This window comes from Pezoporus wallicus, unplaced genomic scaffold (genome assembly GCF_028554395.1).
Source record: "Pezoporus wallicus isolate ANWC-B61680 ecotype Strahan unplaced genomic scaffold, APGP_CSIRO_Pwel_v1 contig_14349, whole genome shotgun sequence".
Classification (NCBI taxonomy): Eukaryota; Metazoa; Chordata; class Aves; order Psittaciformes; family Psittacidae; genus Pezoporus; species Pezoporus wallicus.
In genome coordinates this window covers 27,944-53,106 of record NW_026635006.1, presented here as the reverse complement: position 1 = coordinate 53,106, position 25,163 = coordinate 27,944, and the positions used below count along the sequence as shown (strand labels likewise).

General features: G+C 56.6%; 2 protein-coding genes across 2 annotated transcripts; both read left to right on the top strand.

Moving 5' to 3' along the window:
- Positions 1 to 475: 475 nt before the first annotated feature.
- Positions 476 to 7,676, top strand: LOC130595439 (serine/threonine-protein kinase receptor R3-like). Its single transcript, XM_057402201.1, has 11 exons — positions 476 to 593; positions 880 to 1,066; positions 2,958 to 3,034; positions 3,638 to 3,862; positions 4,053 to 4,252; positions 4,343 to 4,442; positions 4,690 to 4,836; positions 4,995 to 5,270; positions 5,527 to 5,724; positions 6,567 to 6,697; positions 6,785 to 7,676. The coding sequence occupies exons 3-11, from the start codon at positions 2,962 to 2,964 to the stop codon at positions 6,917 to 6,919; spliced, it is 1,485 nt and encodes a 494-aa protein (XP_057258184.1). The 5' UTR covers positions 476 to 593; positions 880 to 1,066; positions 2,958 to 2,961; the 3' UTR covers positions 6,920 to 7,676.
- Positions 7,677 to 9,617: 1,941 nt separating this feature from the next.
- ACVR1B (activin A receptor type 1B) lies at positions 9,618 to 21,978 on the top strand. The gene is made up of 9 exons (XM_057402330.1): positions 9,618 to 9,689; positions 16,571 to 16,810; positions 17,789 to 18,037; positions 18,298 to 18,528; positions 18,851 to 19,018; positions 19,468 to 19,624; positions 20,042 to 20,166; positions 20,746 to 20,876; positions 21,036 to 21,978. Exons 2-9 carry the CDS (start codon positions 16,636 to 16,638, stop codon positions 21,159 to 21,161), a joined length of 1,362 nt encoding a protein of 453 aa, XP_057258313.1. The 5' UTR covers positions 9,618 to 9,689; positions 16,571 to 16,635; the 3' UTR covers positions 21,162 to 21,978.
- The last annotated feature ends 3,185 nt before the right edge of the window (positions 21,979 to 25,163 follow it).

Here is a 25,163-nt window from a genome sequence, read left to right as displayed (position 1 = left end):
TTCCCCCAGGGCAGTGATCCCCTTTGCTCTGGGTGCTGGTTGGGTTCAGGACGCAGTTGGGGTTGGGGATGCTGTAGGGAACAAAGGAAAATCAGGCCCCGTAGCTTCACTGGGAAAGAGGATGGGAGCGGGTCCCCATGCTGGTGGGAGAAAGGCAGGGATGGGGCTTGGGAAGGGGCTGGGAGGAGGGCGGGGGACAGGAGGAGGGTGAAGCTGCTGAGAAAGGCCCAAAGCACAGGCACAGACTGGCAAAAGGGGAAGCGGTGCTTCCGCATCCCACACGGAGCGGGAAGTGCCCGGCCTCCCACCGTGGGAACGGCTCTGCCCCTGGCATCCCAGCACCCACAGGAGGCACAGGGACGTGCTGGCACCGAGCAGCACCCCCAGGCCCAGGGCTGAGCATCCCCAATAGGGTGATCACCCCCTGATGCAAAGAGCCAGGAAGCCCCTTGGCTCCACCGGGATGCTCCCTCCCATCCCCAGGAGAGTTGGATGCAGGAGTGGAAGGGATGGCCAAGCACATCAAGGTCATTCCCACAGCGTCTATCCATGGCTCCCAGCTCCAGCACCATCAAAGCAATCAGCTTTAGAAGGTCTTAGGTGCTCAGGGTACAAGAAATGATGGATGTCCCCATTGGGTTTGCCTGGGAAGCCGGGAAACTGGGTGGGAAAGTGCCTGGTGTAGGACAAGGGTGGGAGGAATGGGCTGAGGGAGAGCAACCAGGATGGAGCTGGGGCCCGGTGTGCGGGAGGAAGGGAGGCTGGCCATGGATGTGTGCTCAGCAATAGGAAATGCTTTATTAGCTGGGAGTGGTGGAGAGGAGCCAGGCAGGAAGAGGCAGTAATAAGAAGCATTTTTCTGACTTCTCCCACATCCAGACCACAAAGCGGCTGCGTTCGGATCACAGGGCCACCGGGAACAGGGAGCCGGGAGCTGGGATGGGTGGCAGGAGGGGAGCAGGTCCATGAAGCTCCTCCAAGCCGGGCTGCACGGCACTGAGACCTGCCCCGGCTGAGCCAGTGCCACATCCCAGCTCCTCACCGCACCGGGACACGGATGCTGGAGGTGAGTGGGGTCTGGAGCTGCCCCAAGCTGTGTTTCCCCCTGGATTTATCCTGGAATCAGGATTTGGTCCCGTTTCCTTCATGTTTGGAGGGACACCGGGGTTGACGTCAGGGTTGGCAGAGGCTGGAACCGGGGCTCTGGTGATGGTGGGAGCTTAGAGCCGGGTTTATAGCCAGGTCCTGGCTGAAGAGTTGGAATCGTACGTGGCTTCTACTGAGAGCCCGGAGCTGAGCTGGGAACTGGGGAATTTGGGTGGATTTGGAAAGGCACAAGGGGAAGGTGACAGCTCTTAGCCAGGGGCGAGAATGATGGCGATGGGGCCACACTGGAGGGTGCAACCGACTTTGCTGCATGTGTGACCACATGCGTGTGGGGGATCACAAGGAAATTCCAACTGGGAAGTGGATCTTGTTCTGGAACCCTCAGCTGCCCGTTGATCCCAGCTATGCGCCATCCAAGAGGTTCTAATTGGGGTGCTTTCCCTTCTCCTGCTGCTGATGCAAATTCCAAAGGATGGAAGGATGGAACACAGCAATGTAGCTTGCCATCACCTCCCAGCCTGGCTGGGAAGATGCTCCAGACACTGGGAAGGCAGCTCCAGAAAGGAGGGAGGAAGTTTGGGCACAGCAATGGAGACATGGTGACTGGTTTGTCCTGGGATGTTGTTCCCATGGGATGCCCGGGAAGCTCTGGGTTAAGGTTTGCTCTTGGTTATGTTATTGCATGCAGAGCAAAGTTTGGGCTGAGGCCCTGACTGCATTGTGATCCACGACAAACATCCCACAGGCTCGGGATTCTATGGAAGTGCCCCCGAGAGGGGAATTCATCCCCCAGGAACTTTGGCTTCTCTTTAAATGCCACCTTTCACAAGGAAAAGCCGGAGCATCCCAGAGGCTCAGGGCACAGCAGCCCTGCTCCAGGTGATGCTGATCCCCAGCAGCAACCCACCGGGCACCCAGGACCAGCCCCGTTGCTGTTTCCTCCCCACAAGCGCCACCCAGGCAGCTATTTTGGGGAGAAAAAGGCTGTTTGGAGCCGGGGCCGCGGCCGGAGCGTGCTCCTGAGGGCCGGGTTTGCGTGACTCCGCTTCCCCATCGAGGCCAGGATCTAAACAATCTTGATTCCTGTCCCGGCAGCCCTGGGCAGGGCTCCTTCAATTGCAGGAAACGGAGCCTTTGGCGTGTTTATGTCGGGAATGACAAAGAATGAGCCGAGGAGGGGCCGGGGAGCGCTCGGAGCCGTGGAAAGGGGCAGCGATGCCGGCGGGGGGCAGCGGCGGCTCCGCCGTGTTTGCTTTGGCAGGAACGAGCCCTTGCCAGGGGCAGAAAGAGGCAGAAAACAGCAAAACTTCCCCCAAATCCCAGCTGGGGGAGGTGGGGTGGGGGTGAGGGGTTGGGATTTGGCCGCCTCTGCTCGTGTCATTGATAAACTCCATGCAAAAGCCCCCCCGGGACCCAGCTCCGGATCGTGGCCAGACGCACTCGGCGCCGGCTGGGGCTCCGAGCTCCGTCGGCACCTCGGATGCTGCCAAAGCTGGGATGCGGGGCTGCAGAGCCCATGAACGGCCACTGGGATGAAGGAGGGTGTTGGGACAGCACGGACACACTGAGGGCCGCGCTCCGTGGGGCTGTGTGGTGTTGATGCTGCGGCTGGGAGGTTCTCCAAGCTCAGGAGGTCCCAGGGATCTGCTCTCAGGAAGGGCTGTACCCAGGACGTCCGGAGCCAAGCTCCACTTGGGAGCAGCACGTCCCACCTCACACCACTCTGCCCACTCCATCACTCCCCAGGTGCCCCTTTTCCTTCCCCAGCCCTGCAGCAGGGACATGGGCGCTGCAGGGACGTGTGGGATGTGGGAACACTGAGGGTCCCTCTCACCCCTCTGCTCCCGCAGGAAGATGCTGTGTGGAGCCTGCAGCCGGGTGGTGCCGGTGCTGATGCTGATGGCCATGTCCCTGTGCTCTGCAGCCGGTGAGTACCAATCAGGTGACGTGGTGATGCTCCTGCCATGCATCAGGTTTCAGACAAACCCTCGTCCCTTTGGGAATGTCACCACTTGCTCTGCTCCAAATAAACCTCTGCTGGAGCTTGCCTGGAGCAAGCAGGGGGGGGGACAGAGCTTCTTGGGGACCCCCGTTGTCCCAGTGAGGGGCTCCCCGCTGTGACAGTGACCAGAGGGGATCTCCGCTCAATTCCTTCTGGTTCATCAGGCGCTTTGACGTTACCAGAGGGGAGATGGGAGCAGGCTGGATGCACGTGGCTTTTCCCAGGGGTAATGGTGAGGAGCTGGGAGCGTGATCCCAGGGGAAAACCACAGTGACCTGGGGACAGACCCAAGCACAGTGCTTCTGCAGGGAGGACTGAGGCAGCAGAGCTCATTGAGGGATGAGCCGTGGGGCCACCAGCCCCACTGCTACCCCATGGCCATGACAAGGGGCAGCTTTTAGGCCTGAGGGGAGCGTTGGGTTCAAGAGACTTTAGGACAGATGTCACTGTCCCTGAAGCCGGCAGCGTGTCCCAGGCTGCGCTGCGGGGTGTCCCCATGGCACAACGTGCCCCATCCTCACTGTGCAGATGAGCTGTTGTGCGCCTGTGACGTCCCGCACTGCAGCACGCTGACCTGCACGGGCAAGGTGTGCTTCGTCAGCAAGAGGAAGGAGGATGGGGCCATCACCCAGCACCGGGGCTGCTTCTCCCAGCACATCCTGGAGAACTGCCACACGCCCGTGACGGAGCAGTACGGGATGAGGTGCTGCGACACCAGCATGTGCAACGCCGAGCTGGAGATCTTCCTGCAAGGTACAGGGAGCCCTGCATGGATGGATGTGTGCTTGGGCTCCATCAGAACCTCAAGGGTCACCAGATGGGACAGGGTTGTCCCTTCTTCGGCTGTCACCCACTGACCCCAATGCAGAGCCACCCTCCTCAAGCACCCTCAACCCTCCCAGGTCCACCTTCATGCTCCCACCCCTTGTTTCCCCCCACCCAGGAGAAGACAGGCTGGGAAAGGTGCCTTCCCTGCCCAGCCTCCTCCTCATGATCTTCGTCCCGCTGCTCGCCCTCCTCCTCCTTGTGGCACTCACAGCGCTCTTCTGCTGGAAGGTGGCTCAGCACCGCCACAACAAAAGTGACCTGGGCGACATGGACCTCATGCTGAAGGCATCTATGGTGGGAGACAGCACCTTGGAGGTGGGTGAGCTCCAAATGCCCCCAGGGTGTTGGAGGGAGGGATCCGTGGGCTGGTTCTCCAGCTGACCCCACCACTGTCTGCCTGTGCAGGACCTGCTGAGCGATGACTGCACCACGGGCAGTGGCTCGGGGCTGCCCTTCCTCGTCCAGCGTACTGTGGCCCGGCAGATCACACTGGTGGAGTGCGTGGGTAAGGAGAGAGGCTGTACCCACAGCCACCTTCCCCCAGTGATGGCACCAGAGCCAGGACCTGGGTGTCTCAGCCAAAACCCCACAGAGACCCCAAGTTCTCCCCCTGTGCTGCTGGTGGGATGAGGATGGAGTGGGTGGTGGTGGGTGCCACTTGGCCCAGGTCAACAGATACCCTGTGATGCTCCACACCATCATGGGGGTGAGCAGAGGGGTCTTTGGGTGACATGGTGCTGTGGCCATGGCAGGCAAAGGACGCTATGGGGAGGTGTGGCGAGGCGTGTGGCATGGGGAGAGCGTGGCCGTGAAGATCTTCTCCTCCCGTGATGAGCAGTCATGGTTCCGTGAGACAGAGATCTACAACACTGTCCTGCTGCGGCATGACAACATCCTGGGTGAGCAGCGGGATGGGATGTGGTACCCGGGGTTGTGATACTCAAGGATACGGTACCCAGGGATGTGGTACCCTGGGGATATGATACCCAGGGATGCTTTGGTGACCCTGGAGTAGCTGCAAAGTGGCTCCATGGTCACAGTTCCTCTTCACATCCAGGCTTCATCGCCTCTGACATGACGTCGAGGAACTCCAGCACTCAGCTCTGGCTCATCACCCACTACCATGAGAACGGCTCGCTCTACGACTTCCTGCAGAGGACAGCCCTGGATGTGGAGACCTGCCTGGGCTTGGCCTCCTCCATCGTCTGTGGCCTCGTCCATCTCCACGTGGAGATCTTTGGCACCCAGGGCAAGCCAGCCATTGCCCACCGTGACCTGAAGAGCAGGAACATCTTGGTGAAGAGCAACTGGCAGTGCTGCATCGCAGACCTGGGTGAGATGGGGGGACGGGATGTGGTACTCCAGTGTTGTGATATCCAGGGATGTGGTACCCTGAGGATGTGATACCCACAGACGCAGTACCCTGGGGATGTGGTACCCAGGGCCATCCTGCCCTAGAGATGAAGCATCACGCAGTCACAGCACGAGCATGGCCCTGACTGACTCCATCATCCCAGCATTTCCCAGTTGGCCTTGCCAATCTCCAAGGTCTCTTCCAACCCCAGTGCCTCTCTGATTCCCTCCTCAAGGGCTGGCTGTGATGCACTCCCAGGGCAGCGACTACCTGGACATTGGCAACAACCCCCGGGTGGGCACCAAGCGCTACATGGCCCCGGAGGTGCTGAGCGAGCAGATCCGCACCGACTGCTTCGAGTCCTACAAGAAGACGGACATCTGGGCCTACGGGCTGGTGCTGTGGGAGATCACCCGCCGCACAGTGGTGAATGGTGAGCGGCTCCGCGCCTGCTCCGGGCTCCCCTTCCCTCCTCTCTGCTCCTTTCTGCTCCTTTCTGTCCCTCTTTCCCTTTGCCCAGATTAGCTGTCAATTATAAACACTGTAATCTAGTGTCAGCACCCGGCTCCCTGATTAAAGGGCCCATTAGACTCAATCAGCGCTTTGTTTGTTCAGCGCTGATTAGAAAACAAGCAGCTTGGAGCTGCTGCTTGGAACCCGGCCACGGTCGGGACCTCCGGCCGGCGGGGCCTGGCTCGGGAGCACGGGCCTGGGGACAGGGACAGGGTCCCCAGCGCTGCGAAGGAGCCTCCTGCCCCTGCTCAGCACCAGCAAAGCCCATTGGAAGCATTAATGGAAGGGGGAGGCGGGAGGCTCCCCCAGGCGCAGTCTGGCCTCCGGATAATCTCATTTACCACCCCAGGGCTCCTTCACGTTAATCATTTCCCCCAAATTACCCAACCAAGTGCAGGGGGTGACTGTCAGTCAGCTGGTTTTAACCCTCACCCCCCTCCCTGCCACTGCACAGCCCCACGGCATCAAGGAAAGGGGCTCCAGAGGACCCCAAGGTGCAGGAGCCACCCCTCAGGGTGCAGGGGGCTCCCACCAGAGAGGTTAAACCCCGTGGACACACAGACATATGGAGGCACTAAGCTGAGATTAGCGGGGCCAGCAGGTGGGCTCATGTGGGTCTGATGTGGCACCAGGGCTGTGGTTGATGCAATTCCCACATGTACCCCATGGCACGGGGCAGGTCTGTTGTACCCCACGATGCATGGGGCAGGGGGTGAGCCTCGCATCCCCCCAGTGCCCTCACACTGCTCCCCATTCCCATAGGCATTGTGGAGGAGTACCGGCCACCCTTTTTCGATGCTGTCCCCAGCGACCCCAGCTTCGAGGACATGAAGAAGGTGGTGTGCATCGACCAGCAGACCCCCGTGGTCCCCAACCGCCTCTTCTCCGACCCGGTGAGTCCCGGGGGGGCTGCCCTGATCCCATTCCCACCCCATCCCATGACACCCATCCATGCTCCCCCCTCTTTGTGCCTGTGCCAGGTTTTGTCAGCGCTGGCAAAGATCATGAAGGAATGCTGGTACCAGAGCCCCTCTGCCCGCCTCACCGCCCTGCGCATCAAAAAGACGCTGAAGAAGCTGAACAATTCCCTGGAAAAGCCCAAACCGGAGCAGTGAGCGCCGGGCATGTGCTGGAGCATCCATGGGCTGCACTGGGAATGCTGCAAAGCTGACACTGGGATGGCTTCTGGTCACAAGGGGAGGTTGTTTGCAGCCGCTGCCTTTCCCACCCGTCCTCGGGGGCTTTATCATTGGCAAGGAGGGAGAAAACAGGGAAAACGGGAAAACACAGGGAGGAATCTTGCAGGCCTGGATCCATCATCCAGCGCCTGTCCATTGGGAATGGCAGAGGCTGGCACCCACCGCGGCACCGCAGGCAGCGGGCGCTGCCCCGACCTGCCTGCCCGGCGCGTTGGCAGCGGGAATGCCGCGGGCTCGGCGGCAGCAGGAATTCCCCGGCAGGGCTGTGCCGCGTGGGCTGGATCTCAGCGGGAGAAGCGGGTCCAGAGGCAGCGTCCCCCAGGGCCAGGTCTCGGGGGTCCCCAGGACAAGGAGCCACCGGCACCGAGCATCCCCGGTGCTGCAGGGATGCGCCGAGCGCCGGCTCCCGCAGCCAAGGGGCCTGATTCTTCCCAAGGGGCTCCCCACATTCCCCCCTTTCCAAGCCCTTTTGGGCTTTGCCAGCTTTTGGGTGTTTCGGTGCACCCTTGCGGCCAGCTCCAGCTCGCACCGCTCGCCACCATCCCCAAACCCACCCCCCGTTGAGGGCTGTCGGGCCAGGACTGTGATGTTCCGCAGCCGCAGCTTTGCTCCAGTTATTTAATGATTAAGATTTAATATATTTAATAAAGTGTAAAGCTATTTGATCGCTGAAGAGCTGCCAAACCTGCCCCGTCGGGCACCGAGGCCACGCAGCAGGATGGGACCCTGCAGCCCGGCGCTTCCTTATGGCTTCAGTTACTGCTTCAGCACCGTGTATCGCTCCGCATCCCGCAATAAACCTCGCTCCAGCCTCATCCCAACCCTCTCCCTGCGCCCGCGAGGGACTGGGAACGCACCGGATGCTCCCGTGTGCTGGGGTCCGCACCGCCCGTGGTCCAGGGTGAGTTCCTGCTCCCAGTTAGGGATTGGGAGGAACTGGGAGCTGCTGGCCCTCGGTGGGGCTGGCAGTAGGGTGAGAGGTATGTGGGGCTGAGCAGGGCAGGGGTGCCCTGGCCAGGCATGGCTCAGCAGCACACCCGCACACGTGTGTGCACGCATGCACAGCTGATGCACATGCAAATCATGCGTGATTGCAGGCACACAAATCATGCATGACTGCACACACATGTACATATGTGTAGACACACACAACCATGCACGGCTGCATGCACACACGTGTACATACATGTACACACACACACAACCATGCACGGCTGCATGCACACACGGTACACACATGTACATACGTGTACACACATGTACATACGTGTACACACACAACACCATGCACGGCTGCATGCACACACAGTACATACATGTACATACGTGTACACACACACCCACCCATGCACGGCTGCATGCACACACGGCACACACACGTACATACGTGCACACACACGTACATACGTGCACACACATGTACATACGTGCACACACACCCATGCACGGCTGCAGGCACACATGGTACACACACGTACATACGTGCACACACACGTACATACGTGCACACACACCCATGCACGGCTGCAGGCACACACGGTACACACACGTACATACGTGCACACACACGTACATACGTGCACACACACCCATGCACGGCTGCAGGCACACACGGTACACACACGTACATACGTGCACACACACGTACATACGTGCACACACACGTACATACGTGCACACACACCCATGCACGGCTGCAGGCACACACGGTACACACACGTACATACGTGCACACACACGTACACACCCATACGTGCACACACACGTACACACACGTACATACGTGCACACACACGTACATACGTGCACACACACCCATGCACGGCTGCAGGCACACACGGTACACACACGTACATACGTGCACACACATGTACATACGTGCACACACACCCATGCACGGCTGCAGGCACACACGGTACACACACGTACATACGTGCACACACACGTACATACGTGCACACACATGTACATACGTGCACACACACCCATGCACGGCTGCAGGCACACACGGTACACACACGTACATACGTGCACACACATGTACATACGTGCACACACACCCATGCACGGCTGCAGGCACACACGGTACACACACGTACATACGTGCACACACACATACACACACACCCATACGTGCACACACACGTACACACACGTACGTGCACACACACCCATGCACACACACCCATGCTGCAGGCACACACGGTACACACACGTACATACGTGCACACACACGTACATACGTGCACACACACGTACATACGTGCACACACACCCATGCACGGCTGCAGGCACACACGGTACACACACGTACATACGTGCACACACATGTACATACGTGCACACACACCCATGCACGGCTGCAGGCACACACGGTACACACACGTACATACGTGCACACACACGTACATACGTGCACACACACGTACATACGTGCACACGCACATGCGAGGCCCGCCCCACATGGGGGCGCGTCCCCTTTAAGGCTGGCCCCGCCCCGGCCGCGCTCCGCGCTCGCCCCTCCCGCAGGCTCTGGCGGCCGCTCGCTCCGAGGCCGCGGCGCTCGCCATGGCCGCTCCCCCGCCGCCCCGCGCCCGCCGCCGCCCCCCGCCGCCCCCCGCCGCCGTCCCGCTCCTCGTCCTGCTCCTCGTCCTGCTCCTGGCCGGGGCGCTCGATGGGGCCCGCGGTGAGTGGCGGCCCCGGGCCCGGCCCGCACCGGGCACAACATGGCGGCGCGCCGCCCCGCCCCCGCCCGGCGCCGGGAGGGGAACCGGGGGGGATCGGAGGGGAGGCGGGGGGCGAGGGCAGGAACCGGGCGGGGGGGGTCTGGGGGGGCTCCCGGGGGTGTGGGGGGGAGGGGGGGCAGGAGGAATCGGGGTGATCCAAGGGCGGGTCTGGGGGGGTCAAGGCCCCGGGTCCGGGGTGCGAGGGGGACCCACGCGGGGCGGGGGGGGGCACCCCCGGTGCGTGCTGGCGCCTCGGAGCCGGCCGCTCGCCTCGGCTTGGCTGGGAAGAGCCGGCGTGTCCGGAGGGGTAACGGTGGGAAACGGGATTGAGGGGACCTGAGGAGGGGGGGGGCACCGCGCTGTTGTTGCTGAGGCCTCAGGGGGTTGTGGCCTCAACCCATGGCGCTGAGGGGGGCTCGGTGCTGTCTGTGCTTGCTATGGAGCCTCCTGGGGTGTGCGGGGGGGTGGCTGGGGTTCCTTCGAACGGGAATATTGGGTTATAACGGCCGTGAACGGGGGCAGACTGTGCGCTGGGGCTGGCTGTGCTTCCCCTTCGCCTGGTGGGGATGCGGGGTGGCAGCCCCACGGTTCTGGACAGCCAGGCCCTTTTCCCCAGGGATCTCTGAGCATCCCCTGGTGGGGCTGGCGGCATCCTCGGCTGCCCGCAGCCCATGGCTCTGTGGCTATCGGGGGCCATCTCCGCTTGTGTCAGGCAGGGACCTGTTCCAACAGGAGCCGAACGTTTGTTCTCCTCCCCGAGCCTCTCACCCTTCGCGTTGTGTGTTCCCAAGCGGCTGCTAATAACTTTGTGTGTGCAGATCAGGACTTGTCAGTAGCAGCCAACGGCTTTAAACGCCACTGGGGCTGGAGGTGAGGGCTGGATGCCGGAGCCCTGTTGAATGTGGGAATGCAGACGCGCTTTAGGGAAGAGCGGCTCTGCTTTATGAAGGTAAAAGCCAGCCTGGGGAAGGTGTTCCAGCTTCGGTGTGTTAATGGCACCCATGCTCATCGCGCTTCGTATGCAGCCGGTGTTTATGCCAGAGAAAAAGCAACAGGAAAGGGCCAGTTGACTGCGTGCATCTCCTGCAGGCTCTCAGTGCTTTGATACTGGGCTCCTATGGCTGCTTATTGTTTCCGCTCCGCGCGTGCTGTGGCTGGAAGGTGGGAGCTCCGCCTGGGCTCAGGATGGCCGGGAATGGGGGCTCTCAACCTGGGAAGTGGCTGCTGCTGCTGGAGCAGCCATGATGCCGCTGCCTGTGCTTGATCTTAGCAGAGGAGGGGAGCCTGGAAGACCGGCCTGATCCCTGTGAATCTCGGTGGGCATCTGTAAACAGGGGAGAAAGCAGCCCCCATGCTCCGTCCTTTAGGAAAGGGGGAAAGGTGCCTGTGCAGTGGTAGTTCCAGAGCAGGTTGGCTTTGTTTGCACGCTTGAAAGAGGGCAAAGGAACACCGTGGGGAGCAGCCTTGGGCCGGCTTTGATGCGTAACAGCCCCTTAAAGCAAAGCCTTTACCCCGCTCAGTCAGGCAAGCTCCATGTGGGCCCTGAGTCCCATCTTGCAGCTTTCCAAGCAGGGCTTCTCTGGCTGGAAATGAACAGCGGGGCCCAAGAAGCATTCTTGGACTCCCCCAGCCCCGTGGCCGGGCAGCTCCGGCTTGGCCGGTGGTGGATGCTCCGGAAACGGCTCTTGCGAAAGGCCTGCAGGGAGACGTCAGCTCTCAGAGCAGCAAAGTTCACTGGGTGGTGACGGTGGAAACGGGCTCGGCACCAGCAGGTCCCGGCAGCCCCAGGAGGAGTTACAGGGGGGAAGCGTTGGTGCTGAGCGCTGGAGTCAGGTCCTGGGCTGGGAGCGCTCTTTTGTCCTCTCTGGTTAAGCCCTTGGCTTTCCAGCCTCTCTTTCCTTGGATCCTGAACCTGGATTTACTTCTTTTCTCACCCTTCCTTAAGGTTTGCTGCTTAGAAATGACCTGTGGGCTGCTGGGGGTTGGAGAATAGGCTGCACACGGAACAACTTGGGATTTAGGCTCTGAAAAAGCCACTGTCCTCAGAATACAGCTTTGGGGTTAAGCTTTGAGAGCTTAAATAGTGACCTCTGTGGTTTGCAGGACTTCTCCACAGGGATGGGATGGGATGGGATGGGATGGGATGGGAGGCTTTTAAACTGGTTTCCTAACAAGTTAAAACACAAAAGAGGTGCCAGGACAGAGCCTGGAGAGGGGGTTTGGAGCTGTGTGTCTCCAGACAGCAGCAACAGCAGAAATGTCAAGGCCTTCTTCTCATGAACCTCTTCGTGAGGAGCCTCCTGTCAAGTCACTTCTTTAAGAGCCATTTAAAAGTCATTCCTTTTGTGTTCCTTGAGTAGATGCAGGGAAAGGTCTTCCCTTTCAAGGTGAAAGCACGTTCTTCCTGCCTCGTTTCCCATTCAGGCTATGTTTTGTAGTCAGCCATGACAGGTTCAGCCTGTGCCAGGGGACTGCAGCCAGCTTGAAGAAGTTGGGTCTCTTGTTTCCAACTTGAAATATCCCTGGTATAATTTTTAGTTCCTGGATGACTTGCATGGAAGTGCTTTTTTTCATAGGACTTGGTAGCTAATTTTAACTCTCTCATTTAGCAGCAGGGCAGGAGTTCTCAGAAGCACGAGCAAGGAGCGAAAGAGATGTTGAGATCCGAAAGGAGGAGAAGGTGGTGCAATATGTGGGGAAGGGGCAGCAATATGTGGGGAAGATACTTGAGGTGGTGGTGCTGTACCTACAGAAATCAGTTCTCAGCAGCTCCTTTGTCAGGAAACAGGGGCACTGGGAGCATCCAGAACTGGCCTTGTGCGTGGTTTTGGAGCTGGTGAGTGTAGGTGAGTTGGCTCTGAGGCTTGGAGGAGATGCTGGTGGGCCATAGGAGGGGACATCTCCAAGGGAGGGATGTAGGGATCCCAGCTGCAGCAGCAGAACTGAAGGGAATCTGTTGGAAAAGAAAGGAAAGGCTTCCTCAGGGGCTTTGGGTGGCTCATCCCTGCCTTCGAGAGTGGAGTTTGTTCTCTTGAAGCCCTGCTCTCGGGGTGGTCCAGGTGAGGAGGAGCACAAAGAAGCTCCTGGAACAGAGCTCTGCTCCCTCACCACAGGGGAGTGGATTCTGTTCCTAACCTGCTCTTGGGCAAACCACTCTGTGATAAAGGTTATTCTTCCTGTCTTTCTTCCAGCACAGCACATAGCAAAACACTGAAAGGGATTCCTTTCTTCCAAGCGTGTTTACACACGTCCCTCTTCATTAGAGCATCTAAAGAAGCAGCAGAGGTACAAACCCAGTTGTTTTCCATGTCTCTTGCTGCAGCATTAAACCATCACGACCAGCTTGGGGCTCATTAAGTTGGGTGCAGCTCCTGGTCCAGAGTAAGGGAATCATTGTTCTTCCAGCCTCAATTCCAACTTGGAAAAGAACAGCAGCTTCCAAGCCTGCAAAACTCTTTATCTGGTAAATATGGGGGTGGTTATTGGCAGTTTTACCACCGATCGTCCTCAGGTTATTTATGTGAACACGTCTCCAGCAGGTAGGATTTAGCCCTGAGCAAATGGCATCTTGCAGAGCACAGCTTCAGGAGCATTGGGAAGATGGATTCCAAAGGGTGGTTAACACCATGCTATTGCGTTTTGCTGTGGAACTCTTCCCCTGCCTGGCTGCAGAGACATCTTGACACACACAATCCTGGGCGAGAAGAGCTGTGCAAAATGAGCTCAGAGAGATGCTGAGGAGAAAAAAGGAATGTTCTTTGCCTGTCAGAGCTTCATGTTTGAGTCTCCCTGGAGCCCAGAGCTCTAAGCCACAGCCCCCAGCTGCTTGTTTGGAGGCATTTGGGGAATACAGGTTACTTTTAATGGGGAAAAAAGGGCTTCACTGGTTTTCTTCTCTGCTGTAGCTAATGCAAAGGGACACCGATACCTCTGTGACAGAGTCAGCTGCACGAGGGAGGCTGGAGCTGGACTTCAGCTCCTACCCAAGGATCTGACCATCTATACCTGGAGGTTATGGCCAGGAACCCAACCCTGGGAGCAGGAGCAGCTCCTAGGCCCAGCACCAAGCCTGGGCTGTGTTATGGAGGATCAGGAAGAGCTTTTGGCTTGTGGCAGTGCCAAGCAACCATTCCAGTCGTCAGGAAGAGCGGGGAGGACAGGCCCTGGGCTGGCTCAGTGCTGTGCTTGCTGTCACCTACCTGCTTGCTGTCACCTGCCTGGGATTGAATGGCAGCAAGGGTTTGCCTCAATATAAACCCCAACCTGATCCAGCTCCTGAGTGAGAACAAAGCTTTCCTTCTGAAGAGCTGCAGCTTAATGGTAGGCTTGTTTAAACAGCTTCTTTGAAGGGTTGGGTTTGTCTCTGAGCAGATAGAGGAGGCTCTGCTGCCAGCTTGTGCAGCACCTTCCATGCAGACTCATCCCCGGGCGTTCCGAGAGGGGAACTCGCTGCCTGAACTGCTCTTTTGTTTCCCTTTGCCCCATCTATTTTCTTCAGCCCAGTCAGTTGCTTTTATTAAGTAGATTATATGTTCTGCTCAACAGGAGCTTTTCTTCCCCAATAGAAGGAATGCCATTGGCACGAAAACCACTTTGATTCACTCCTCGTGTCCTTCTGCTTCACCCAGGCGTCCCCGGCTGCTCTCATAGCACCCATGGGATGCCTGGTGGGGGCCTCGTATATGTGTCCATCTTCTGACCTGACCCCCAAATCCAGTGGGAAACAGCAGTTGCTCTCTCCTGTTCCTGATACGAGAAGAACTTTTGCCTTGTGGTTAGTCAGACTTGAAGTGCTGGAATCCTCCTCGCTGCTGGGAGCGGGCCCCTTCTTCCTGCAGCACTGCAGCCAGTGGTAGGTGATGCTTAAGGAAGATATGTCTGTAGTGATGGTAGATGTAGATCCTGGGCTTTTCCATCGGACAGAGCCTTTATTTCTCCCCTTCCTATGGGGGGTTTGGAGGTGCAAACCTAAGGATTGCTGTTAATAAAGGTTGTCTCAAAGGGGGACCATCACCATGAGGGGAGGTGAGGCCATAGCCCTCCTTAGCAGGAAATGTCTGCTCAGATAAGGATCTTTCTCGCTGTGTCCCCGTGCAGTGGGGCTCTGGTGGCATCCCTTGCAGGTAAACTGATTGCTTTAATCCAAGCAATGGAACTGAGCAGCTAAAATCAGCTCCTCTGCTTCCCCTCCCAGAGCAAGGCTTCCGTTGAGGCCAGATCCTTCCATCAGGACTTTACAAAGCCAGTTTCATTGGTGCCCTGAAGTGTTTTGTTTACTTGTGGAAGGAAAAGTGCCACAGCCTAGATCTTGGCTTTGAGACCTTAGAAATGAGTGGAACAGGAACAAAGTGGAGTTTTGCTGGCTCCAAATCAAGTAGAAAAGAGCCGAAATGGTGAAGTCTGTGTGGTTTAAATACCTTTAATTTGTACCTTGAGTTTTGGAGACGGGAATAAAGGAGATGCTTTAAAACCCTCTTTTAAGTACACTTGAAGGTAGGAATGTGCCCTGACAGCTCTTTCCTATCTCCCGTTTTCATATCATCTCCATGATAACCATCCTGTGCTACATTTGCTCATGTTGCTTTTTCAAGCAGCTCTTCTGGATCTTACTGGCTCTTGCCTGCCCTTTTCAATGCGGTGGTTCCAAACCTGCCAGCATCCACATGTAGCCGGTGGGAAATGCAGCAGAGCCCACCTTGGGGCTGCTCAGCAGCTCCCCACACCAGATAGGAAATGAAGAGCATGGTGGCCTTTAGTGAGGAGTAATGCCATTAGCCTGCCTGATGTCCCTGGACACTGGTGATAAGAGCTAATGGGTGTCTTCCTCCTTGCCCAGGACCTGCTTGCTTCTCCTCAAGCTCAAGGTGCCCCCAGCACCAGGAGGGTACCCATAGACATAGAGGATGTAGCTTTTGGACTGGGCACAGTTCACTGCGGTGCTTGGGATCTTCTTAAACCACTTCTTTAGACTGTGTGTACCTGAAAGGCCCTTCCTTCAGCGGGTGAGGGATGTTCCTGCATCCCTGCAGGAAGGCTGAGAGCTCGGATGAAAGCAGGAGAAAGCCCTGCAAGCAGGCCTCACCCTGCTCCTTGCCACTGTGGTGTTCCCTCTTTGTTCCCAAGGCTGAGGATTTGCTTACAGTGTTCCAGCTTGGGAACAGCACAAAGACAGCTGGGAGGTGGCAAAATGTGGGAATCTGCCTCCGAGTTTCCCTTTACCCAAAGAATCTTCCTGGAGAGCAGGCAGAAAGCCAGGAATTCATTTGACCCAAGGTAGTGTCTGGGATGAGGGCAGCAGTTACTAAATAAGTGACTGGGCTGGCTGGGTGTAGCGTGCTTGGCTGGTGGAGTTGGTTTGAATTGGGGTTGGTTTGCATCTGTCAAGTGCTTCTTGTCTCCCATGAGCTGGGGTGGTCGTTGCTCCCTACCCCCTCCTGGGCAGCTCCTTTCTGGTGGAGCTGAGCAGCGAGTGGGGTGAAATCAAGTCTGTCTGGTTGAGTAATGGTTGTTTGGAGGGCGAGTTCGGAGCCTGGGTTGGGCTGGGAGTGGAGCTCTCCAATCTAGCCCAGATTGCAGGGGTGACTTGGGGCATCGCTGGTTGTGGTTGCAACAGGGTCAGGCAGAAGGGCTGTCTGGACAGTCAGCTGCTTCCACGTGGTCTGGCCTTTGCTTGGGTTCTTGCAGGGCTGAAACACTGAGTATGAACGTTCTGTTCTGGTTCTTCCTGAGCCTAAAACCAGCCAATTCCCTCTGAAACAGGATTAAAAAAAGGAGGTTTTCTCTTCTTGGAGCAGTTTCTCTCCCTTGGGTTTTAAACTTGCTTTTGCTTTGGGTCCCACAGCTCTGACATGTCTCTGCTCCGACTGCAAGCAAGCAAACTCCACGTGCAAAACGGATGGTGCCTGCATGGTCTCGGTCTTCAACCTGGATGGTGTCAAACACCACGTCCGGACATGCATTCCCAAGGCAAAACTGATTCCTGCTGGGAAGCCCTTTTATTGTCTGAGCTCGGAAGATCTGCGTAACACTCACTGCTGCTACTCGGATTTCTGCAACAAAATTGATCTGATGGTTCCCAGTGGTAAGCAGGGAGCTGGAGAAATGGGATGTGGGAATAAGGAGCTCTCGGCCCTGATTTCACTTCTTCCCCTAGGTTGGAGCATTAGTTTTATTTCCTTGTTATTTCCACGTTGGAGATCAAACTGCTTCAAATGAAAACCTGAAGTTGCTTGAACTCCCCCTGTGTCACCACATGATGAGGTTGGGCCTTAGTGGAGGAAAAGCTTCCAAAGTCTTGGGGTTTTGCAGTTTCACTGCACTCTGTAGCTCCAGCTTCTCTCTGCTGACCAGCCCTGCTGCTAGTTTCCTCCCAGGCCTCCAGAAGCAGCAGCACCACATTCATCTCCAGTTAAATACAAGCTTCTGCTGCGTGATGCTTTGTGCCTGCAGCAGCCTGTGGTCCCTGGCCACGGCTCACATCCCATTCCTGGCTCTGGGTTGCACTCAGATCTGCCTGGTTTTATCAGCAAGAGCTGCTTTCCTTCTTCCAGGCCTGCACATCCTGTCAGTGCTGAAGTATGGGAACGTTGCAGCAGGTTCAGAAGTGTGTGGGATGGAGGGGTTCTGAATACATAAAGAGGAAGCAGCTTTGCCTTTGAAGGGAGGGTGTGGGAAACGTCTGCTTCTTTCTCATTCCTGGGACACAGGGGGCACGTGGTACTTCCTCATACCTCCTTACTCTCCGTTTTGGACTGCTGTTTAGTGGGTCCTCCCTGCGTACAGTGGGGAAGTCTTATCTGGTCTCAATAAGACAAGTAATTGTTGTCCTCAGGTCCAGGTCTTTGCTGGTTGTTACAGGGGGAAAGGGAAAGAGGGAGAAATGAGTCCTTACTGACTGGTTGCCTTTTCTCCCACTTGGAGAGGTCAAGGGGAAGGTAAAATACAGGCTTTTGGAGCAAATCCAGCAAGGAATGGGCTCCTGCCCTCTGCTAAATAGCCAGTAGTGCCCAATGCCACCATCTCTGAAAGTATCTTTTCTTCTCCTCCCTTTCCTCCCAAGGACACCTGAAAGACAACGAACCCCCCTCGAGCTGGGGTCCTGTGGAGCTGGTGGCAGTGATTGCCGGACCCGTCTTCCTCGTGTTTGTTGTCATGATCATCGTGGTCTTTGTTTTTCACCACCACCAACGCGTCTATCACAATCGGCAGCGGCTGGACATGGAAGACCCCTCTTGTGAAATGTGCCTTTCCAAGGACAAGACCTTGCAAGATCTAGTCTACGATCTCTCCACATCTGGCTCTGGCTCAGGTATGAAGATATGACTAGAAATGATGAATGAGACCTTGTCATGGAGTGGAGAAGTCTCTCCTGGGCTCCTGGTTGCCTCAGCTTTGCCCGGCTGCAAGGCTCTTGCCTCATCAGCCTGTTGAGGTTGCCTTGGCATGAGTAATGTGAGGGCATGTTTTAGGCAGATGCTGTCAGTGTTCAGGTCAGAGCAGTAGTTCAGCTCCTCAACTCCTGCTATGCTGCTGCAATGGGCTCTCCGTCCTCCAATCCCTTCTCCATAGGTTTGCCCCTGTTTGTCCAGCGGACCGTGGCCCGGACCATTGTCCTGCAGGAGATCATTGGCAAAGGCCGCTTTGGGGAGGTGTGGAGAGGCCGGTGGCGTGGAGGGGATGTGGCTGTGAAGATCTTCTCCTCTCGGGAGGAGCGTTCCTGGTTTCGGGAAGCAGAAATATATCAAACTGTGATGCTGCGCCATGAGAACATCCTGGGGTTCATCGCTGCGGATAACAAAGGTAAAAGGGGTCTGAGAGCAAAGGCTTCCCCCCCGGGCAGGCTGCTCGTGGAAGGACCATCTCTTCATTTGAATTTACAGTGAAATGGTTCAAGGATTGAACCAAAGAGCTGCATATCTGAATGTTCTGTGCCAAAAGATGGGGAACTGCTGCTGGTGGTGAGCAGCACGATGGGGCTCGAGCTGCACCTTCAAGTCCTGTTTGGCCTTAAAGTTCGTTACCCCCGGGTTGGCTGTTGAGCTGCAACCCTGCCCTTATCTCTGTCCCCAAAAGCAGAATGCTCTGGGGTTGTGTGCTGAGCACAGTCTCTTTCCTGCTGCAGATAATGGAACATGGACTCAACTGTGGCTCGTCTCTGACTACCACGAGCACGGCTCCCTCTTTGACTACCTGAACCGCTACACGGTGACCATCGAGGGCATGATCAAGCTCGCCCTGTCTGCTGCTAGTGGGCTGGCCCATCTGCACATGGAGATTGTGGGCACACAGGGTGAGAGCTGGAAAAGGTGCTGGGGGTTCTTGAAGGGAGGAGAGTAAAGCAGAACTGGTGAGAGGGGCTAATGTGCTGCACAGCAAACACTGCCTGAGTCAGCCTGGATTCGTCTGGTCAGTACTGAGCAGAAATGGACTGATGGCTTTGGCTGCCTGCAAAGTGGGGTAGCATTTCACCTCCCCGTCCTAAAATTAGTGCTGAATTCCCGCCTCCTTCCAGCCACATCAACGTGGCTGATGCCTGGGAGGATGGAGTCGATGTCCCTCTTGAGGCCTCTGGATGCTACTGCATCCGTTGGCACCACAGCGTGGCAGCTCTGCTCTCATCCAAACAGGAAGATGTGTTGCAACACCGAGAGTTTAACTAAAGCCCTGAAATCCGGTTCTGCCTCTGCACCACGTTTCAGCAGACCTTGACCCCTGCTACTTTCTATTTTGCTCTCTTAGGAAAGCCGGGGATTGCTCACAGAGACTTGAAGTCGAAGAACATCTTGGTGAAGAAGAATGGCACTTGTGCCATCGCTGACCTCGGCCTGGCCGTCCGGCACGATTCTGTTACGGATACCATTGATATTGCACCAAACCAAAGGGTTGGAACCAAACGGTAGGAGAATGGTTTAGTGTTCAGAGGTGGCAGAGTGCACCCAGCAACCACCAGAGCTGCTGCTTGAGCATCTCTGGTTGAGCCAAGGGACCTCATATTGATGCTGAAGGGATGTCAGCACCTTCGTCTCCAGGTGCCGTCGAGCTGAGAGGTGTTAGGGTTACAGAAACCTAGCACCAGGGAGCTCAAACAATACTTGACAACAAGCTTGGCATCTTCAGGAGCCTTTTGTCTGGAGCCTGATGTGCCTTTGGATGTTTTTAACCTCTTTCCCAACTTGCTATTGTTATTTTGTTCACTCTGTTACACCATGGGGCCCAGTTTGACTGCTGGGAAGTGCTTTGTGGGGCAGACTTGCCATAAACCATCTTGCATTGAATCTCAGAGTGAAGCTGCTGTTTCTTTCCTCTTCTGCAGATACATGGCACCTGAAGTCTTGGATGAAACCATTAACATGAAGCATTTTGACTCATTTAAATGTGCCGATATCTACGCCTTGGGCTTGGTCTACTGGGAGATTGCTCGGAGGTGCAACGCAGGAGGTAACACCCTTCATGTCCCCATGCCAGCAGCTCAGCTCCCTCCTGGCTCTCCCAGCCTTGCTGTTCCTGTTGATAGGGTCTTTGAAGGACCCTGTTTGAGGGAGAACAGGGCTGCAGGAGGATGTGTCACCACTGAGGGAGTTAAGTGCCCCAAGAGTGCTGTTAGGAGAGGCCTGTGAGGGTTAATGCTCTCAACTGGTTGCTGCTTATTCTTTGGATGGATGAAGAAGTGGTGATGCCCATCTGGGAGGTGACTTTCTTCCCCTGAACCAGTGTAACTGAATGTGTTGGCATGGCCAGGCAGGCAGGACACACTGTGCTGTGTGTGATGGAGCTGCTGCCCCGGTGCTGGAGGTGGTGATCGCAACGCTCTGACTCCTCCACTTTGGGGCAGCTGTGTTTTATTTCCCTGCATTTTTCTTGTAAACTCAAATCCCAGACTCTTCATTTCTCTTGGAAATAACTGCAAAGCATTGACGCATCCCAGCAATGAGTCATGTCCAACCCAGTGCTGGTCTGCTTCCAGTGAGGCTGAGCCGATGAGCCCAGGAATTGCATTTCCCCTTCTCTGCCCTTCAGGTATCCACGAAGAGTATCAGCTTCCCTACTACGACCTCGTGCCCTCTGATCCTTCTATCGAGGAGATGCGGAAGGTTGTGTGTGATCAGAAGTTACGGCCCAATATCCCAAACTGGTGGCAAAGCTACGAGGTAAGGGCTGCTTCCATCTTCACGTCCCCTTCCCCTCCATAAGTGAAGCTCCAGTTTTAGGAGGCTCTACCAATGTCCAGCCTTGCAGCAGCAGCCTGGCAGTTATTTGGGGTAGGGGGAGAGGAGAACCGCTGCCATCTGCCCTTGTTTCTTGCTTAGGCACTCCGGGTGATGGGCAAGATGATGCGAGAGTGCTGGTACGCCAACGGAGCGGCGCGGCTCACCGCCCTCCGCATCAAGAAGACCCTCTCCCAGCTCAGCGTCCAGGAAGATGTGAAGATCTAGGCCCTGAGCCCCAGCAGGAGGAAACTGCACAAAGCTGCCATGCTAGAGTAGACGTGTGATGGAGGCCTACCTCGTGTTTCTGCCCAATCTACTGCTACCAACGAGACAGCGTGACTCCAGGCTGCTAGGTGGGGTGACGGAGCCTATGGCAATGCTCTTTTCCCTGCTTGGGTATGAAACAATCCGAAACCTTTTACGATCACCTCCTGAGAGCGTGAAGACTTCCTAGAGAGGGATTTAACTTGAGGGATCTCAGCCATGATCAGAACTCCTGTTTCTTTAATGGAAATCCCCGTAAAGTTCACCCGTGGGCCGGGATCGAGGCCGGGTGCTGGGAGTGGGAAGAGAAAGGAAAGGTTTCCTTGGCCGTGCTCGGAGGACTTTTTCCAGGGACTGGCACGTTTAATGCAGCAAAAGCAAAACTCAGTGGTGCTCCCCTCTGAGAGGCTGAGCCTGAACAGTTATCAGCTTCGTGAAACTCCTGTCCCTCCTTTGTCTTCAGCTTGACAAAGCAAGGCGAGAAGAGCGACGCGTCTGCATGCACAGCGCGTCCCCTCTGCTGCTCAGCTCCTCCTGTAGACGTGCAGTGTCTGCCCGCAGGGTGGCTCATCCCTGTCCGTGCTTCCTGTGCATGTGCAACTCTCTCTCGAGTGTCCTTTCCTTGAGCTGTGCGCGCTGGTGCTCTCCTTGTTGAGTCGTGAGCATTGTCTGCCTTGGACAGGCTGCTTCGAGCCAGCCCCGCTGGGTGCCGGGGCCCTGCTGCCCCTGCTGCAGGTTCTCTCACTGCCACCCCTCCCATTGCTAAGACAAACCACACGAGGAACACTTTGCTCCCAGAACCCAGGGGGGTTTTAGGTCTTCAGCCCCGGGGTTTGTGATTCAGGGTGGAAAGAGAGACCTGGGCGATGGAAAGAGGTGCCACGGAGCCACGCTGGGGATGGGGAAGGGGCAGTGCAGGAGACTGAGTGCCCAATCCAGACACAGGGGCCAGGGGTGCTCTGCTCCTCCTGTGACCCACTCAGGAGCCGACACCGGGCTGTGGGGCTGGAAACCAATGTCCATCATTTTACTATCCATATATAAATAGCTCATAACCTGGAAGTGGCTGTGTATAACGTGGGGTGGGGGGGATCTGCATGACTTTTCCTTTGATGAAATGCTGAATCAGGGTCAGGTTAGGGATGGGTGACTGTTGGCTGCAGCAGGACCTGGCAGGAAGGGGAGGTGTTGTGCTGAGGGCTAGCCTGGGCAGTGCTGGGCTGTTGGTGTTAGGTCAGTCTCTGCAGTGCATAACTCTGAAGCCATAACTTTTAACTGGAGTGGGTTTGATTCTTATTTTTTATGATGATGATGATGATGATTTTCTGGGAGGGTCTGGATTTTAACTTTTTTGAACTATTGCTACTTCTTTCTACGAGAAGAAACCCCCAAATCCCTCCTTGTTACCTCTTGTTTGTAAAGAAATCACTGCAAAAAAATACCCAGAAAAAAAGAGAAGAAACCAAATGCACACAGCTCGATTTACACTGGAACTGCTTCTGCTCAGCCCTTGCTCCTGCTCTGTGCTGAGGCTTCATCTCTGCTGCACCCCCGGTTCGCTCCCTTTGGTTTACTCTCTTCTTGCTGCCTGTGTGTGTCCATGTGTGCGTCGTCCCCGGGCTCCCCGTCTCGTCTGTGACTTGGTGTCAAGTGAGGAGTTTGGGGGTTTTACATCGTGTTTGGAGCCGTTGTGCATCCTCGGGGGGGGGGGTTGGTGCTCAGGAGGCCTTGGGGCAGCAGGAGGGGTCCCTGGTGAGGTTTGGAGCAGTTGGAGGCTCCCAGTTGTGAACTTGCAGCTCCCTCCCCTGGGGTTCTGTCTCAGAACTGGGTCTCCCTTAACCAGTCCCATGTAGAAACCGAGGTGGTGCCACTTCACAGAGCCCCCAGAGACACTCCAGCTGCTGCACCAGGGCCCTGCGGAGGAAGAGGAGGATGAGGAGGTCGTAGTGACTGTGAACTGCCATAGGAAAGCCCACGGCGCCAGCAGCTCCATCAGGCCCCTACTGCCCTGCGGGCTCTGTGCCCGAGTGCCCCGTCCCTGCTCCCTCTGCCGGCTGCTGCCCAAGGACCAGCTCAGCTCCGGGACTGGCACTGACGCACTCGCCCCATCCAACTGTAGCCACACATGCATCTGCCTCAGCGCTAAACCAAGCAGCAGCCAGAGGAGCCCCAAGGGGTCCCCTGTGAGCAGGAGGAGCTTGGTGTGTGGAGAGATGCCATCGGGAGAGGCTCCCCGAGGAGCACCCGAGGTGGGAACGCTGATTATGTAGCATTTAAACAGCACTTTCCATGCAACCACGTGCCAGGGAGGTGCGGTGCTGACAGAGCTGACTGGGACCAAGCATAGGAATCACTGCCCGGCTCTGGGATGCGCCAGCTCCAGGCAGTTCAGGACAGGGGATGAGGAGGGGGAGATGTCGGGTACCACAGGGCAGAGGTACGGGTGAGCAGGGGTACGCTGGCTTCAGAACCCATCTCTTGGTACTTCCCTGCCCCTTTTTGGTTTGGGTTTTGTATGTTTTATTAGCAATGGACTGTAAAATAGCCACTTAGACACTTTACCTCCAGTATGCAAGTGTAAATACGGTGTAAGATAGGAAATCTTTTTGTTTAATATAAACCGAGGCTGTCGATTTCTGCTGTACATGATTAAAAGGTTGTTTTATTCACGTCAGGTGGTGGAGTCTCTCCTTGCTTTGCTCCATGATCTCCGGGGAGGGGGGGCCTGGGAATCCTTCTGCCCAGATCCTAAAGGTGGGGATGCAGAGGGGAGGATGAGGCAGGGTGGGATTCAAACCCGGCAGGGATGTGCAGCTGAGGCCGGGCTCCCTCTGCAGGGAATGGGAAGCAGGAGGTCATCAACCTCCTGACCCTAACCCTAACCCTAACCCTAACCCTCACCCCGCTGCCTCCCTGGTACCGAGTAAGCGAGCAGGTGCTGCCGTCCCGTGGACAAAGCTCGGTACTGCAGGTGGTGCCTGATGGAGAGGCGCTGCGTGGCGCTAAGCGCTTTTACTGCTGCCATCCTGTGGACAAAGCTCGGTACTGCAGCCACGGGAGGCGCGGTTGGCGTTCACAGAGGAATCCCTTTGCAAATTCCTTCAGTAACTCCCGCAGCATCTCAGGGTGTGAAATCATGGGCTTCATCCTCCTGTGGTTCCAGTGCTGAAGCACGTAGACTACTTCATTCGGACCTTTGAATAACTAAGAATGGCTTTGTACCAGGAATGGTTAAGTGCTGCTTTCTCTTAATTGACCCTGTCTTGTCTTTTCCAGCCCCTTCCCCAGCTGAAGATGGACAGAAAGGTCCAGGCTTCTAGTCTTTCCATGACTGAAATGGGCTAGACTGGGCTGTGTGTGTGCTGTGCACCTCTGACACTCACCTTATCAGAGTGATCCCATGCTATGCAATGCATCGCTGCTGGTTTACACTGCTCAGCCCTCCACACTGTTGCTTTAGACTTAAAAAGCAAATCCAAAGTCAGCTGAGGAATCCTGCACCGTTTATTGTCTTGGGTAACAAGCAGCCCGATGCTCGCTTGAACGTGATGGTTTGGATTCAATGAATCATTGTCTTTGTGTCTTACAGATCTATGTTCCCAGTAAGCATTGTAAGCCTGGGCAAAAAGCTCTCCTAGGGATGGTTTGAATCCATTCCGGCTGCTCCCGCTTCTGCCCGGGATTCAGTCCTCAACACGGGGGGATTCTTGTCCTGGGGGGTGGGCTCAGGCCCTGGGGGGCAGCATCGCTTCACCCCCAAGGTGATGGTACCCAACGGTGCCACCCGTGATGCCCCCTGCACTGTTCCCCCCACACACACACAGCATCATCCCTGTGCCCCCCTGCTGCGGTTACTGCTGTGTGTCCCCCCCGGGGGTCCCCCCGATGGTCAGGACCTGGACCCCTATGGAAGGGGCGGGGCTGAGAGCAACTGGGGGCGTGGTCAGATGCTGAAATGGGCGT